We start from the raw sequence: 16,021 nt of genomic DNA, 5'->3' as shown, positions 1-16,021 counted from the left end.
GCAGAAGAGGTCTGTGCTGTTCTGCCTGCGCCGAACGTGCTCCTTTCAGGCGGCTGTCTCTGGTGTATTGACGCTTGGAGTAATAAATGTTAATCCCACTGGGAACAGTCACGTTATCTGCTCTGCCCTTCTGCGTGTCTCAGGCTACAGAATTTACCTGGCTTCCCCTCAGCAGGGCCGAAATAGCTGATGCTCCTCTGAATTATGTATACCTTAAACCTCTGAAACACGAAGGCTCAGTTGCTTCCCTTTCTTTTACCAGTTAAATGCTCTTCTTTCTTCATCTCCTCGTGTAAAGTATTTGTTAGCAGCAGGGTTTTTCCCTCTTGTGGGTGTTCATCCACAGTGTTCAAGTTGTTCCTTGGTGTAGGAATGACCTTAAATTTCTCAGTGTGACATCAATTTAATGTCGTGGGTTTTTTTAGCTTTTCCTGCACCTGATATATTTTGTATGCCCCATTTTAAATGAATGCCAAAGCATGACTGCTAGGCACAGCATTCTCGTATCAGGCTCAGCAATACCAGGAGGTATCACCTCTCCTCCGCTGCTCTGTCCTGTCCATCACAACACGCTGCTTGGCATCTACTGACACCAGAGATTTTGGAAGAGAGGTTAACATCTGAACTAGGTTTTCTTAAAATCTTTTATATGCAAGTCATCTTACAGCCAAAATATATACGTACATATTCACATATAATACACATGCTTGAAAGAATTGTTTTGGTCCATTTCTGAAGAGCGAAGGGCCATTGGCTGCTACAGTCACAGTGAAGGTCTTTGCTGTGACACACCAAAATGTTATTTCAGCCCGGTACTACTTCTGTGCATTATAGTCAGCCCCTGGCTTTAAGGGAGTGTACTTAAAAGTAATTATTTATTAGATGTTCACGCAATGTGCAGCTCTTTTATCCCTGTAGAATCAGCAGCTGGTCCTCTGCTTTTGCTTTGAGAACGAGGATATCTGCATGAATATTTCAGCTTTCGCAGGATTTGAGTTTTTTACATAAAATCTTAAATAAATAAATAAATAAATATGAAAGAACAAAAAAAAAACACTACCTTGCTCATTTTCAGTGAATGTCCGAGGTGTTTGCAGGGACAAGAGTAGATCGCTGCTTGGAAAGCCGCCAGCCCGGGTATTGATTACTGCCACTTTTTTTCTACTTTAAAAATATTTAATACAATTAGCCATTGGATTCCTCAGCATTTTTAGTACCTTACTACACCACAAATAGACTCCAGATCTGTACTGCTGACAAGAATTGGGTATTTTTAGTGTTGACACTGCACTCCCTGTTTGCAGCCTGTGTCGGCAGGCCCGCTGACCAGCAGGAGGAAGGCTGAGCTGACGGTGCCTGCTGATTGCTTCCCCTGCACGCTGTGCAAACAGGCCTCTGGCTCTTAGGAGAAGGAATTCAGCCTCTTCAGGAGGAAAAGAAAAATAGAGCAGAGTAGAAAGAAACGTTATTTTCTTATATTTTTTTTAGACATGCAGGTACTGGCATGGCACAAGTGATTAAATTATAGTGACTATGCACAGCGTATTAATAGCACGCTGTGATATTTAGACTAGCACTACGCTGAAACCTGGACTAAATAAATAGTTTTCTCTAAACAAGGACCAAGCCTTGCATGTAGCCAGCATGAGGGCAGGATGTGCTGCCTTGGTTTCTGCTGTGGCTTTGCTATGGGAGGGCTCCAGAGTGCGGCATTCAGGCAGCATTTTGCTTTCTTCGTTAGGAGGTGCTTGTCAATGGCATCTCTTTCACTCAAAGTTCAGCGATGCCTGTTTACAGAGCTCACAAAGAACGTGCCTTTTGCTGGCACCTTTCTGTGAAAGCGGTGTGTTAACCTTAAATTCAGTTAAGGAGCTGGCATTCAGTTGACTGATTCCTGTGAATGCCAAGGTGTTCATCAGAAAGGTCTTAGCTGCAGATAATGTCTCCCATTTGAACTGAAAAGCTGCTGATTATGCTTAATAACTCCATGCTTAACGACCTTTTAATCGAGATACTATGTATGCATCTGTGTACAGCGCTGATGGCCAAGCAATGAATCCCCAGCTAAATTCCCAATGTCAGGTTTTCAAGGAGCGTACTGGGTGGCAGACTGTGGCTTTGTAAGAAACAGCAAGCGTGCCCCCCAGCTCTAGTAATTAATCTCACAAGCCACTTTGTACGTAATTTGTTTTGAAAAAGGACAGTTTGTCTAGCAACATTAATTCTTGCTTTAACTATTTTGGTTATGATACCACTGTTACCTACTTGATCACAGTAAATAGGTGCTCTGTGAAAGAAGTAGATGAAGATTTCATTTGTTGCGGCATCTCACTTCAGGAAACCTCTCAAGTGGTAAAAGGGTGGAGGGGAAACCTTTTAGCACTAGGAGAATTAAGGTTCTGGAATATGGTCTTCCATGTGCCTTGACTGAAGCTTAGAGGTGTGTGTGTGTGTATTTAAACAAACAGTGAAAAGTATGTATATTTAAACAAAAAAAAAGAGGAAACCTGCTTATCCCTCCCTTCTTCTCCTGCCCCATAGGATTCCTGGCAGACTGAATGACAGGAGAACTCCCCTGGGAGAGCTGAACTGGATCTTCACAGCCATCACAGACACCATTGCGTGGAACGTCTTGCCTAGAGGTAGGACTCAGGCAGGTGAATCGAGTTTTCATCAGCAGTGAGCATTACTTATTCAAAGTAGGATGAAGAATTAGATAAATGAGACGCTGAAATAAGGAGAAAATTAAAGCCTGATATTGAAAGAGCAGATCAGATGTGATCTTAAGGCTAGTTGAATTCTTTATGTTCATTCTTCTCAACCAGAAGAACTTTGGTAACATGATGAATAAAAACAAGAAAGACTTTTTCCAGTGCTAACATTCCTTTACCTTGAATATTTTTCTTACTGTATTTGGAAAGAGCAATCTATTTTCTTCCAGCTTTTGTTAGTATCATGCATAACGTTGTTTTTTCCTCTTTGCTGGTAAGACAGTCTGTCTTTAGCATGAGTAACTTCATCCTGTTTTTCTCCACCTGTTCTGCTCTGAATTCATTCTTCTGGAGCACGAGTGGCCGAATTTGTATACAGTTTTCCAACTTTCACTAATGCTCATTACTGCATAAACACTTTGCCCCTGTGGAAGGTAGTGTTTGTTATCTTTTAGTATTCATTTTGGCTTTTCATAAGCACACCAAACTGCCAGTTAACAAGTCCTTTTCTCCCTTATGAATCTCCAAAACCATAGGGAAAATGAGTGCAAGTGAAACACTGAAAGAGAAATTTTGTCCAGAAAAGGCAAATCCAACCTGAGCTAGGAAGTGCTTAATTCTTTTAACGAAAAGAGAAGGGTAACTGTGATGTTCTAAGGGAACTCAGAGGGCAGATGTACTTTTAATAGCTGTGATATCGCATCACTAAAAACAGTTGTAGATTTCTTGTTACTGGAATAAAATATTAACACGTTTTTATCATTGAAATGATTTTTACTTATTACCTAGAGCACTTGAGTTATATATATATAGTAATTCATGCAATCTCTTGACAGATCTTTTCCAGAAGCTCTTCCGGCAAGACCTGCTTGTGGCCAGTTTATTTCGTAACTTTCTCTTGGCAGAAAGAATTATGAGATCTTACAACTGTACCCCGGTCAGCAGCCCTCGTCTACCTCCAACGTACATGCACGCAATGTGGTAAGTCACACAGCCCGGCTACAAAGGCTGAGTGCTGATGCCTTAAGGAGATTTCAGGAGCTGTACTCAGGAAAGATTGTTACTACTTAAATCTACACAGTGCTTTGCTGATTAAGTCACTGGATCAGAAATGAAAGAGCATGTGGCAGTGTTAATACCCACCTCCAAATGTATGTCTTTGTGCATACATAATTGTAATGTAATTCTGTAATATGGAAGCCTCAGTTCAGCTATGTAATCTTTTATTCCAAATAGAAAGAAAGTGGGGCATCTGATATCTTTATTTTCACAAAGCAAAGCTAGTCACCTGGAATTGCAAAGGGTGGGAAGAGCTGGGGTCCAAGGGAAACATTCTTACTTTCCATTGTAGAAGAATTTTTTTTACTGCAGAGTTCATCTACTCTCACTGTTGCTTTTAAGATGATTAACAGAAATGGAGGTGGTGCAGTTATGGAAAACCTCTTAAATGTGGTTTTGGCTATCAAACAAATTAATTAAAAGCTTACTTTGATGCAAGAAGAGTACAAAATTTGGCTAGCTACAAACTGGTAGAGTCAAGCTAATGTAGTTCTTGTAGGAGAAAATGCTAGCTGTGTAACTTGCTAAAAGGCTAATAAAATGACAGGTCTAGGTGAGTGGGCTTAATGTGCCTGCGGTTTCAAAATCCTTTTGATAAGTTTCCCCCATAAAAATGTGGGAGAAAATAAATGTGGAGGAGATATGAAGTGATGACGATCAATGCAAAACTGATAGCAACATCACCAATTTAAATTATATTGAATGTTTTCTCTACGAAATGTAGGCAAGGTAACAGAGAGCCCCAGTAGCATTTGCAGGTGCAAGCAATCAACAAGGAGGCATTTGCTGGTAACACAAAGTTGTTTTAATAATTGAAAAACATGGAGATGGTAGGATAGACATTGGATATGGTTTTTTTGCAAATTGGATAGCCTTGCTGAATGCATTGTGTGTTTGTACATGGCAGTGTTCTTAAGTGCTTTGAATTATCAACTTCTGAGGAAAATCATTTCAGTCACTTATAAATATGGGGAGTTGTTTTATCATTGTGCAGCATGAGGCACTGGGAAATTTGTGAGTGAAAGGACTAGAAGAAAACCTGAGAGTTCCTGTGGTGTCTTTCAGATGATCTTACAGCTCTACTGGGCAGAGCTTGAGCCGTGGAACCGTGCATTCGCAGTTGCAATAGAACAAGACATGTTTTTGCTGAAATTTTGAAATGAATACAGTAAATTTCCTGAGTTATTTTTAGCTTGCTTATTGCCAGTATATTAAAACCCTATGTTTCTGGTTCCTAATGAGCATATAGGTCCTGCTTATTGCCAGCATACTGAAAGCCTGTATTTGTTGTTTCCTATGGAGTATTACTTGACGTGGTGTTGCTGTCTGGGTGCTGAAACACAGGAATAGAGCTCAGAAGACCTGGATCCCATTCGGTGTCTCTCACAGACCTGCTTGGTACCACGATGGATTCTAGAAAGGCATTCTTCTCCTCTCGTAGTTCTTCCTTGTGAGAAATGGAGCTGAAAATACCTTTGTAAAGCCCTTCAGACCATACCACAGGATAATGGCATTGTTGCTGATTTTTAGGATTTCTGGGGAGAATAAATTCCTCAGGAAAGGTCCCATGTGCAAGGCTTTCCTCCTTGTGAATACCAAACACTAGCAAAGGAAAAAACAAGTGCGCAGAGAATCCCCTGATGCATTTTTTTCTGTGTCCTAAAAAAAAGGTGCCATTGGAATCAAATCCAGGAAAGGAGAATATTCCACTTTTTCAGAGGTGGCTCAGTTCATTATTATGAACGTTGAGAGAAGACAGATTTAGAAACTAATTTAGGCCTCACTTAAATACTTTCTAAAAATAATCCTCTGCACTTTACCCATCACCTTTCATTCAGTACTTTTCTATCGGATTCCAGATCTGAAACCTCCAAACCCATTTTGTTATTTAGATAAACTAGATAATGTGGCTGGGAGGAGGGGAGACTTGGCCAGATGAGTGTTGAAAAGAACCGAAACTTTGGAGCGATTTGATCATCGCCTTGCAAGTTGCTGCTTTGTTAAGTGGTGGAGGCTGCGTGGATGATGCAGCAACTTTCTGCTGGTTGTGGTTTTATGGAGACCTTCGCAGAGTACCAGGCAGTGCTCCTCAGGGACCTGACTTCAAAATTTAAGGGGCTTCCCTGCCTCTCATGGCATTCCTCCTCTCTCCTGTGCTTCCTGGGTGGGTGTTTGTGTTAGTGCCTCGTATCCTCGCTGCTCCCCTGTAACCCTGATCCTGTGTGCACCGGGTGCATGCTCCTGACTCGGTTTTTGTTTTACTGCTTGCAGCTTAAATGGTGGTTTGAGTGTAGCTTCTCCTGTATATTTGCATATATCCTCCCTTACATTATTATCTGGGTGCCAGTCTTCCTGGACTTTACTGCTCCATTCGCAGTGCTCGCAGAGGATTGCCGAGTTTCTCTCCTGAGAATAAAAATGGGATCTGCATGTGGACCCGATTTGTGTCCCAGCAGAAAGCTGACTGGAGAAGCAAACTACTGTTGTGTTAGGATATTTTTTTTCCACTGTGTTTTGCAAAGTCATAAGTCAATGCCAGCGTTTCACTGGAAGCAGTAACACACGGTCTCTTCTGAACTTCCCATAAGCTGCCCTGATCTCCCTCCTTATCTCAGGAGCAGCAGAGAATCTGCCCTCGTGATGCTCTGCGCTGGCCTTGCAATTCTCGCCGTTACTGGCAGGAGCTATGAAATGTTTTTTCTGCTTGACTGAAGCATCAGTTTACCTTATGAATAATTATGCCTGCCCCTCTTCTCAAGTTAAATCTGGACCATTTGCTCTGTTTTTGCTTACCTTTGGGCTTGTTTGATAATTTTGCCGAAGTCACACGTCTTGAGAGTCTTGCACAGGTGTAATAGAAGCGCTAAGGTTGTTGGAGATATGAGTGTCTGTCTTTTGAGTCCTTTTGAAAACAATTTTTTTTAATTGTGACCAATTAAATCGTCATTCTACGCAATTGCTCTGGGAGACCACTGCTACCTGTTTTGTTAATTGTCCTTTTCACTTAAACAACTGATGAAAAGTGAAAGCTTAATTTTTGAGGGAAAATTTGACCCACAAATTATCCGTCCTTATATTTCACCAAGAAGGGCATCACATTTAGGAATCAGGAGAGCTGAGCTATGATCCGGTCCTGCTCAGTATATTGTGATGTCCTGCTTCATTCCTCCGTGTCTGTCCTTGGTTGGCTTGCTCTGTTTTACCTGCTTTAGGTGTAAACCCTTCCAGGCATGGGCTGGTTGTGTCCGTGTGGGGCCTGGTGCTGTAGGTTCTTGTATTAATATTAATATATATTGATTGACTGGCTGAGCTATGCAACTTCGAGAGTTGTTTTGTCTGTTGTGCAGTACAAATAGGAGGCCTGATGCTCTGTCAGCATCTTGGTCTCAGCTGTGATGGATTATGGTTTATACATTACTGCTGTTGGCAGCAAGTTATATTCATGGCCTTTGAATAGACTCAATAATGTATTTAGAAATATGTCCTAACATAGGACATATATTAAGAACAAAGTACCTTAATTACGCTGTGGAAGAACTATGATTTGTCCATAATAGAAATATTGCAATAGTATATAAACCAAGCATGAAATTCCAGTTGAAAGAAAGTCATAATATAGTGCAAATAAAATACACTTGAAATTCTAGCTGAAAGGGAAGTCATAATACAGCGACCCAATTACAGGTGAGAGAGGAACCGGCGTCTTTGTGGGGGTGTTGCCAAGTAGCTGCAGGTCTGCTCGCTGATTTCGTGGAGAAATGAGCCTCAGTTTGGCTGCACAGAAAAGTCTTAGCATCTCGGCAAGAAGTGATGGTTGGAAAGGGTATTTGGAGCAGTTTGGCATTTGAAGAATTAGGTTAATTCAGATTACACTGTTGATTTAACCAGGTATTTTGTGTGTCTGTGTTAGTCCACTGGTGGTTCCTAGAAATGTTAAAAACTACAGATAGCTCAGTGGAGGGAAATGTAGGGCAAACACAGCAAAGCGTGTGCTTTAAGTTGCAGCTACAGTGAGGGAATGCACTGGTAGAAGGATTTTGTAGTTGTGCCAAATATTCACAGCAATAAATATATCTGTATTTCAAAAATAGCTGTCTGAGCATCTCCCCAGCTGGCTTCCCCTAAAGCAGGCTTAGGGAGTTCACCGTGTCACTGCGAAGCAGGTGAATTTAGGCTGAAATCTGAAAATTCCATCAAACAAGGTATGTTGTTGAGTTGTACTTGCAGAAAAACATAGAAAATCTTGTCCGACATATTTGCTACAGAGTTTTTATTTAACAGTTCCAGGAATACAAACTGTGAGCAGGTACCCTGGTGCCTGAGCCCCTAGCCTACAGATGGCTTCAGCTTCTCCTTAGCTGCTGCTTAGCAGTAAGAAATACCATTTTTCACTAATATTATGTGCAGTGCAATATAATACAAGCTACTCCCAGAAAAAGACAGAATGCCAGAAGATGTCAATAATACTTTATTAAAAAAAAAAAAGTGACACGGGAGTTAAAAGGATTAGACACTGACTCAGAAAATTTTAGTTGAATGTGAGAAAATCTGCCTTCATGCTCTGCCAGCTAATACAGCACATGTGGGTGAAGGAAGACTAAAGCACATCTCTAACCATGTTTCATTTATGTTGCTGAAGTATTACTGTGGGCTCTCATTTCTGAATGTTTCATGGATTTGCACAATAAAACGGCCATTGAGCAGAGCTGGCATTCACGGCCTTCTGTTCCTTGTGTACAAGTCCAAACTTTGCAGCACCCTGGGGGAAACAAAGTAAAGGCAGCTGGATGAATTAACATTAAGTTAATAAAAGTTTAACCAGTCCTAGTGTAATGAAATTGGTATTGGGGAAGGGGGAGAGATGGAGCCTGGGGACATGCGAACGGGGACTTTGTGCTGAAGGGCTAAGAAATACTGAAGCTGAAATAAGAAGACATATTTCTATCTTAAAAGGAGGGAATTAGTGACTGGATTCAGGAGAGCTCTCTTCCTGTTTAATTTTTATTGTAGAATTATGAAAGAGCAATGTTCTTTCATTTTTCCTTCTCATATATTCAGAAATGCTGTATCCTTCCCCAGGATGATAGCTGGCAGCTTGTCTTGAGGACTTTGTTGAACTGGTGGGTCGGTGCAGGGCGTTTTTGGTTTGTGTTCTGTACAGACTGCTGCCTCTATTGCTCTGCAACGGGGACGTGGGGTTGTTGGGAGAGTGCAATAGTGAGGGAGGGAAGGACAATGCCGCGGTATTACCCAGCTCTTGGAGCTAATGTAGTGAAAACAAATCTTCCACAGCACTTTGCAAACAGTAATCTCCACGAAGAAGGAAGAGAGGTAGCAATCTCTTGGGCTGGCTTTCATAAATCACTTCTAGGACACAGAGCCACCCATCCTTGTTCCCCTGCTGCTCCCTAATTTATCTCCTGTTTGTGTGCTAAAGCGTAATATTAGTTCAGAGAGCATATCTACAAATTGCCTACCTTTCTAGTTCCCTTTGGCATATTGAAACAGTCAATCACTTCTCCTACTACCCATCACCAGCAGGCATTATTTTCACCATGACTGTATCAAGCAGTTTTCCCCCTCTGCTTTTTTTCCACGTACTCAGTGGCACCAGTCCTCTACCATTCTTTTGTGGCTTGTTTTGAATCTTTTAATTACCGTAATGCCTATTTAAAAGCAGTCATTTATTTTGCCAATGCAGTGAGTTAGCTGAGTGACAACTCATTCATGAATTATGCAGCCCAAAGTCTAGCAAGCAATGTGTAGCTGTTCTTCTAGGGGTTGGAAATAGCGTGGTGTGTACTTCGGGCAAAACTGATGTTTACTCATGTGTCTCGTTGGGTGGGCAGGTTTTCTGTCTTGTTTCTTACGGAGAGGAAGCAGAAATGGCATGTTGGGCTATTTCGGAAAGGCTGGAGAATCATTTTAAGCAGTTGAATTGATGGGAGTCTCTTAAGCAGTTGATGTTAATCAGTAGCTCTCTAGTCTGTGATGAGCAGTAACGTTAAGGTTTTATGTCGGTGGTTACGCTCTTTTAAAAGATTGAATAACATCAGCTGTGTGGCCACATTGATTTTTAATGGCCTGTTTTTTGAAGCATAAAAAGAGATTTTGTTTTAATCTACTAAAAGCTCTTTTTAAATTTTAGTTTGTTCTTTCTGATAACATTTAAAACCTTTGAGAATTGACCTTGCAGGGCTGCTTTAGACATTTTTATAGCAGTATTAGTGCCTCTTACCTAAAATGACTTTGAGGAGCTCAGCATCTTAGTTCTGTGCCTCTGCAGTATAACGACCCACGCAGAATCCTTTTATAGGCAGCCACGGTAAGACCAGTTGTCTCTGATCTCTAAGCCCTTTTCCTCCCTCCTAGTAACATTTGCCTCAAAAGGCGGTGTGTATTGGCATCTTCTAAAGTCTGAGAGAATTTCTTCAGGTGATACTGCCCATTCCTCCAAGCACCTGGTAGTCAGGAATATTCATTCTTTGCTTGAAGCAAAATTATCTTTATAATTGTACTAATTGACTTCTCCTCAACGAGGCATAAACATATCTCATCAGTTCTGTGTAAACATTTTGGCTCCAGCATGGGACTTTACTGAGCATGTGGGAAGCATTTGTTGCCCGTGCTTTGATTGTCTCTTGACTACCTCTTAATTATATTGGCAGCATATTGTCAAGTGGAAGGCAAATGCTGTGGAGCGGAGGGACAAGGTCTGGGACAGCTAAAACGAGCTGCATCTCCTGAATCCATAGAAAAATGCAAGAGCCTTGTAGTTTATTTTTCTATCTAATTGGAGAGGTTGTTTTTAGCTGAGAACAGCTGCCAGTTAGGCTAATGGGACAGATTTCGCTCGTAATTCTGATGGGAGGATTTGTTTGACTTGGAGCAGGGCGATTTAAGAACTTACTAGAGCAGGTAACTGAAAAGCACTGTATTGATTATCACCTCTGGCTTTATGTCTGCAGGCGTTCCTAGAAGAAAAACTGCTTAAGCCTATTGAGGTAAACCCATGATGGCCACAAGTCATTAAAGAACAAATGTGTCTAGAGAGTAAATTAGTTTCTTTTGTTTAAGAAACCCAAGAGTTGGTGGGTTAACTTGCTAGCCTCTCAGAGTGCATAAATTCATATGTTAAAATGAAAAGAGCATGGGATGTCTATGGTTAGAGCGGGGATAATGGTTTCTTGGGTGAAAAGTACCCATTTCACACTTTTAGAGGTGTTTCGGGAACTTTGGAGACCAAACCCATTCATTTCAGTTTGGTCCTCTTTTAGTTTGACCTCTCTTAGTTTAGTGTGAGCATTTTGAAGCAGACAGTACCACGTTGCATTTGCACTCAGTCTCCCACAACAGCTTCCCTGGCCACTGTGCGTAGTTTATGTGCTGTTAGTATTATAGATCACAATACTTTACTATTGCGTAGTACAGCGGATAAGTGTAAAACCAGAACTGTTTAAACATTTCCTGTTCTTCTGGCTTAGTGTTCATCCCTCCATCCTTAGGGTGAGTCACGTAGAGAACTCTTTGTCAATAAGGTCTCTGTGCAAAACCAGCCCGGAGTTAGATTGATGGAGACTGAGTTCCTTTTCTCAGTGATATGTACAATGACAGTGCCTGTGTCAAGGATGCTGAAAAGGAGAGTTAGAGCAGTGGTGTGGGTATATCCCCGCGGTATGGGTTGGAGGGCTTGTCAGCAGGACTACATCTTCCCCAGCTGTTCTGATGTGACTCGAATACAGAGCAAGCAAGGCTTTGGATGCATACAGGGAGGTGTGTGCCTGAAGGATTATGGCTTAGAGCTAATCTAGGATTGAGTTCATTTTTTAATTTAAAAAAAGTCATCAATTTTTGCATGAGAACAGGTGTATAATAACACTTAATTCACTCCTGCTTCTCTCTGCATTACAGAGAGGAGCAGCTTCTGCAAACTTCAGCTAGAGATATTGTTCCCTTGCTCACAGTTGGTGGGGCAGCGTGCTATGATGCTGGACTAGACCTCCTCAGTGTCTCTGAATAGTTTTCATGTGTTAAAACTGCCTTTAGAAAGGGAATATGAAGCATTGCTAAGCCACTCTGACAGCATTGCTTTGTCCATATTCTTGTATGATATTGCTTATGGATAACTAGTAATGGCTTTTTCCTCTTTCACTGTTTTGTCTAGGCAAGCATGGGACCTTGCAGTTGATATTTGCCTTTCCCAATTACCTACAATTATAGAGGAAGGAACTGCATTTAGGGTAAGTTACATAATATATTGAAATGTTGTGTCCCAGCATAACCCACTATTGGAAACCTCAGTTCAGCACTTCACTTTTGCGTTTTTAAATTTGAATTGTTGCAATTTAGTGGTTTATATTTTTGGAAAACTGTAGATCTAGATTCACCTCACTTAGAAGAATAGATTTAACATAAACTTCACACTCATCACTGCTGTATATGTCTGACTCAACCCATACTGAATTCAAACACCTGTTTCTGTAGGTGTATTTGTATGAAATATATATAATTTGTGTGTGCCAGGATGCCTTTTCGATGTAAAATACCATAAAAAGGACAACTACTAAGTGATAGTTTTCTGGTTTTAAAAGTTGGCAAGGAAGAAATTCTTGCCAGTAGAAATGGTGTTTGAGACCTGACTTTCAAAATTTCTGGGCACTCAATCACAACTAACAGTTTTGTTATACATACACACACACAAAATGCCAGCATGATTTTTGTAATGAAAGACTTCAGCTTCACACAATGCAAAAATTAGGTCTTAGTGAAGGTATTTTCAAGTAAACATAAAATAGAGGAGACTGAGCATATGTCCAAAGCCTTTTCTTACTCATAGTGCCACTAATGAGTCACTGTTGTGTTTTTTTTTAGCAGAGAGCAGAAAGGTAAAGTTTTTAATATTGTATTTGGCTTAAGTTCCTCTAGTCAGTATAGATTTTTGATATTCCTTTGATATTTTATGGATGGAAACCTTTAAATAATAGTTACTGTAGAACCTCAGATGCCTATTCCACTATGACGTTCTCACAGATTCTGGATTGTGAATTCCATTAAAGTCACTTAGAAAAATCCATATCCAGATATGGGATATTCATATCCAGTAAAGGCAGGAGCAAGTCCTCATCTGTGCTCGGCCTTACACTTTTATTTAAAATCCTGCCCAATTAATACCGTGTAGCTCCGTGCCTGTTGTGTAGAGAACAGTTACTAACCTGTTGAATGTCTCCCTCAGACACCTACTGAAATAGCACAGAACTTGGCTATTAGGTTGGGAGGGAGTGGAAGGGGCTTAGCTTTGTCCTGTGACAAATGGCGGGGGCAGACAGACATTGCACATCTCTGATCTACTCCTTGTGTTCTAATCAAAATTTCGCCCTCAACCCTCTTGATTTATTCTGGTGGGAGGTGGCGTATATTAGAGGAGGCTTGCTGCTGGCCGGCAGTAATGCAGCAAGGGATGGGTGTTTAATGCCAGGCAGGGGAAGGGGCGTTGTGTTCCCGGGGTTTATCAGCCTGCTCCCTGCTGGGGCTGACAGAAGCGGCAGTGCTGGGCCCGAAATGCCCGGGGAGCCCAGGATCACCTGCGGCCTTTCTCTGGCCCTGCAGGCCGCTCGGGGCTGAGCGTCCAGGCAGGCCCTGGATAAAGCAATCCCTAATCTCCTGAGGGCTGTTCTGTTGCAGCAGCACGATATAAACCACGTGCTCCCGGCTTCTGCTTATTCTCTTGGTGTTCTTCGCTATTCAGGCCTGGACAATAACCTGAGGGAGCAGAGCCCGGGGTCTAACGATGGCGGGGGCCTGATGGGCTTCTTGTGGGTTTGGGTGGGTGTAGGCCCCCTCCTCCCATCTCTTCCCTGCCCTCGATTTTTGTTTCCCCAGGATTTCTAACTGGATGTTAGTACTTTCTAACACCTATTTTGTACTATGGGCTGTGCAAACTAGGTGGCAAAAAGAAAGGGGATGCTCCCTGGCTGATGTGCCCAGGGACTGTCCGTGGAGCAGAGCTTTGGGAGTGGGTGTTGTGTTATCGACCAGTCCCTGATGGTGTTGAGGGAACAGATAAACCTAAATATTTCAGGTTTTTCCATAGTACTTTTCGTGCTGATGTCTAAGCACCAAAGCACAGCTATTAGTTGATGTTGGGAGTTCATCCCACTTCTGATATGTTTCCCTGCTGCCCTGCTAAAGGTATTAAATACTGCAGCTCTCTGCAGGTTATTTCTCTGTTCATTTACCCAGGATATCTCTGTGAGTGGGTTACCTCCAGTTAAATGTGTGGGTTTGGTATTGTAAGTACACTTACAGGTTTTTTGTTTGTCTTTAGAAAGTAATTTTACTGTGTTATGGGGGTCAGAAGTGATGGATAGCTAAATAAAAGGTTTGAAATAAAAAAAAAAAAAATAGAGAGACATCTACCTTGCAACCCAAGCCAGCACATCTGAATGGCCACCTGTTTGTAGGACAGGTTTATGGCAGCCAAGGAGGAGTGAGATGTGGATGGATTCATTTTTCATTGCTGTTGGACTGCATTCACTGTGGTCTGGGCAGAGGCAGCGCTGTGTGCTAAAGAAGTGAAAGTACCTCTGCAGAGCTGATAAATTGACTGCTCTGTCTGCATCTCGTGTGGAAAGGGTTACCCAGATTTTCCCCGGAGCTTTTGTGATACCTTTTCATGTTTCTCTAGCCTTTCCTTCCCCTTTTTCAAACATTTATATTGGAAAATGCAAATATATTTAAAGGAAATTGTATCTGATCAGTCCTTGGAAAATTTCTTCATTAAAAACCAGACCAAACAAAAATTAAATCAAATACTTTTTGGAGACAATAAACCGTTTTGAGTCCGTAGGTTCCAAGACTAGCTGCTTCACTTGTTCTAAAGCCAAACCTGCATCCATATGCTTGCTTTAACAGCACAGTCCCTTCTTTGCGGAGCAGCTGACAGCATTCCAGGTGTGGCTGACGATGGGCGTGGAGAACCGCAACCCTCCGGAGCAGCTCCCCATCGTCCTGCAGGTGAGCTCGGCCGCCGGCCCCTCTGTGCACAGCTCTCCCTGCCCGCTGAGTGCTGTGCTGCCAACCAGATGGCGTTTGGGTACAGAGATTACGTGGGCTCCTTCAGGAATAATTAGAGCTGATTGCGTGTTTGCTAGACCTGTGCAGATGAAGATAAAGTGCTTTTCTTCCCCCGTACCTTCACTCTCTGTTGAGCACGACTTCCTGGTATCGTCCATTTGCAGCATCAACAGTTTCAGGCTGTGCTGCCTCCTATTTTGCTGTGAAATAGCAAGACTTTTTCACAGAGTAGCACATCTTTGTTTTCTCCTGTAGTATCTCCTCATATATGCTAGCTCTGTCATGCAGAGACTTTATCTCCTGTATGTTTTCTCAAAGTGGGCATTGCTGCAGTGTAAATGGTTTGGAAATGGCTTCCTTTTCTGTGCTGCTGGTACAGCCTGGTAAGTGTTCCCTTTAATGCGATGGTGAAATTTCACTGCAAGAACAGAAACAAGTCTCTGAAGACTGTGCCTGGAAGGAACGTAGAGTTCTGGTAGCGATTTGCTCAGACTACACAAAGTTCATTTGTAGAAAGAAGAAGTAAATCTAGCAGAAACATAACACCTCATTTCAAATCATGTTTTATAGCAAGGAAAATATGACAGTTGTTCATCTGCTCTTGCCCTCTCCTCAGATGTTTGTATTGATGGAGATATAAACCCTCATTAAGGTAGCTGTGGTCTCTTTTCTATCAGGCAGCAAAATTTAAATTCTTCCTGTTTAAAGGTACATGGTTCCAGTCATCTCTACAAGGATGTGTGATTTCTTTCACTAAATGTGAGAAGACTCACCTTCCCTCTGTTAGCTACCAACTTGTTTTGTGACTGACAGCACCATCAATCTTTGTGAGACCAAATCTTAATTTCCCTAAGCCTCCCAAGTCTCGAGAGATCAGCTGGATAAATAAATGTAAGGTTTGTCTCTGTCACTGCAATGGGAGAAGGCAGGCTTCTACTCTAGCACCAACTTTGCTGCTTTCCAGTCAATTATTTGGCACCAGAGGGCTCTGCAGGTAGCTTAACCTTGCAGTGGAATTGAGAGGTCACCTGGCGAAGGAATCTGCTTTCCTTCCTGGAGCAAAAATGAGCTAGGACAAGGTAATTATTCTTACAGTTAAGGTGTACGTAGTTGTTGAGTGGGATAAGTTGGCTTGTTAACAGTTTGGAGATGCTTTGAATCAGAGAACAACAGCTTAG

At 41.9% G+C, this 16,021-nt stretch overlaps 1 protein-coding gene across 4 annotated transcripts in view; it reads left to right on the top strand.

Annotated features, from left to right (window-relative positions):
* RPTOR (regulatory associated protein of MTOR complex 1) overlaps positions 1-16,021 on the top strand; it is a 135,903-nt gene that overhangs the window by 59,351 nt on the left and 60,531 nt on the right. For all 4 annotated transcript variants that reach the window (XM_068654649.1, XM_068654647.1, XM_068654651.1 and 1 more), the window contains exons 8-11: positions 2,542-2,642; positions 3,548-3,692; positions 11,935-12,010; positions 14,682-14,783. In XM_068654649.1, coding sequence (XP_068510750.1) covers positions 2,542-2,642; positions 3,548-3,692; positions 11,935-12,010; positions 14,682-14,783 — 424 coding nt within the window. The remainder of the gene's footprint in view (positions 1-2,541; positions 2,643-3,547; positions 3,693-11,934; positions 12,011-14,681; positions 14,784-16,021) is intronic.

The sequence above is a fragment of the Anas acuta genome, chromosome 18 (assembly GCF_963932015.1).
Source record: "Anas acuta chromosome 18, bAnaAcu1.1, whole genome shotgun sequence".
Taxonomy (NCBI): domain Eukaryota; kingdom Metazoa; phylum Chordata; class Aves; order Anseriformes; family Anatidae; genus Anas; species Anas acuta.
The sequence above is the reverse complement of the archived record's forward strand: the minus strand, read 5'-3'. Positions and strand labels throughout refer to the sequence as shown.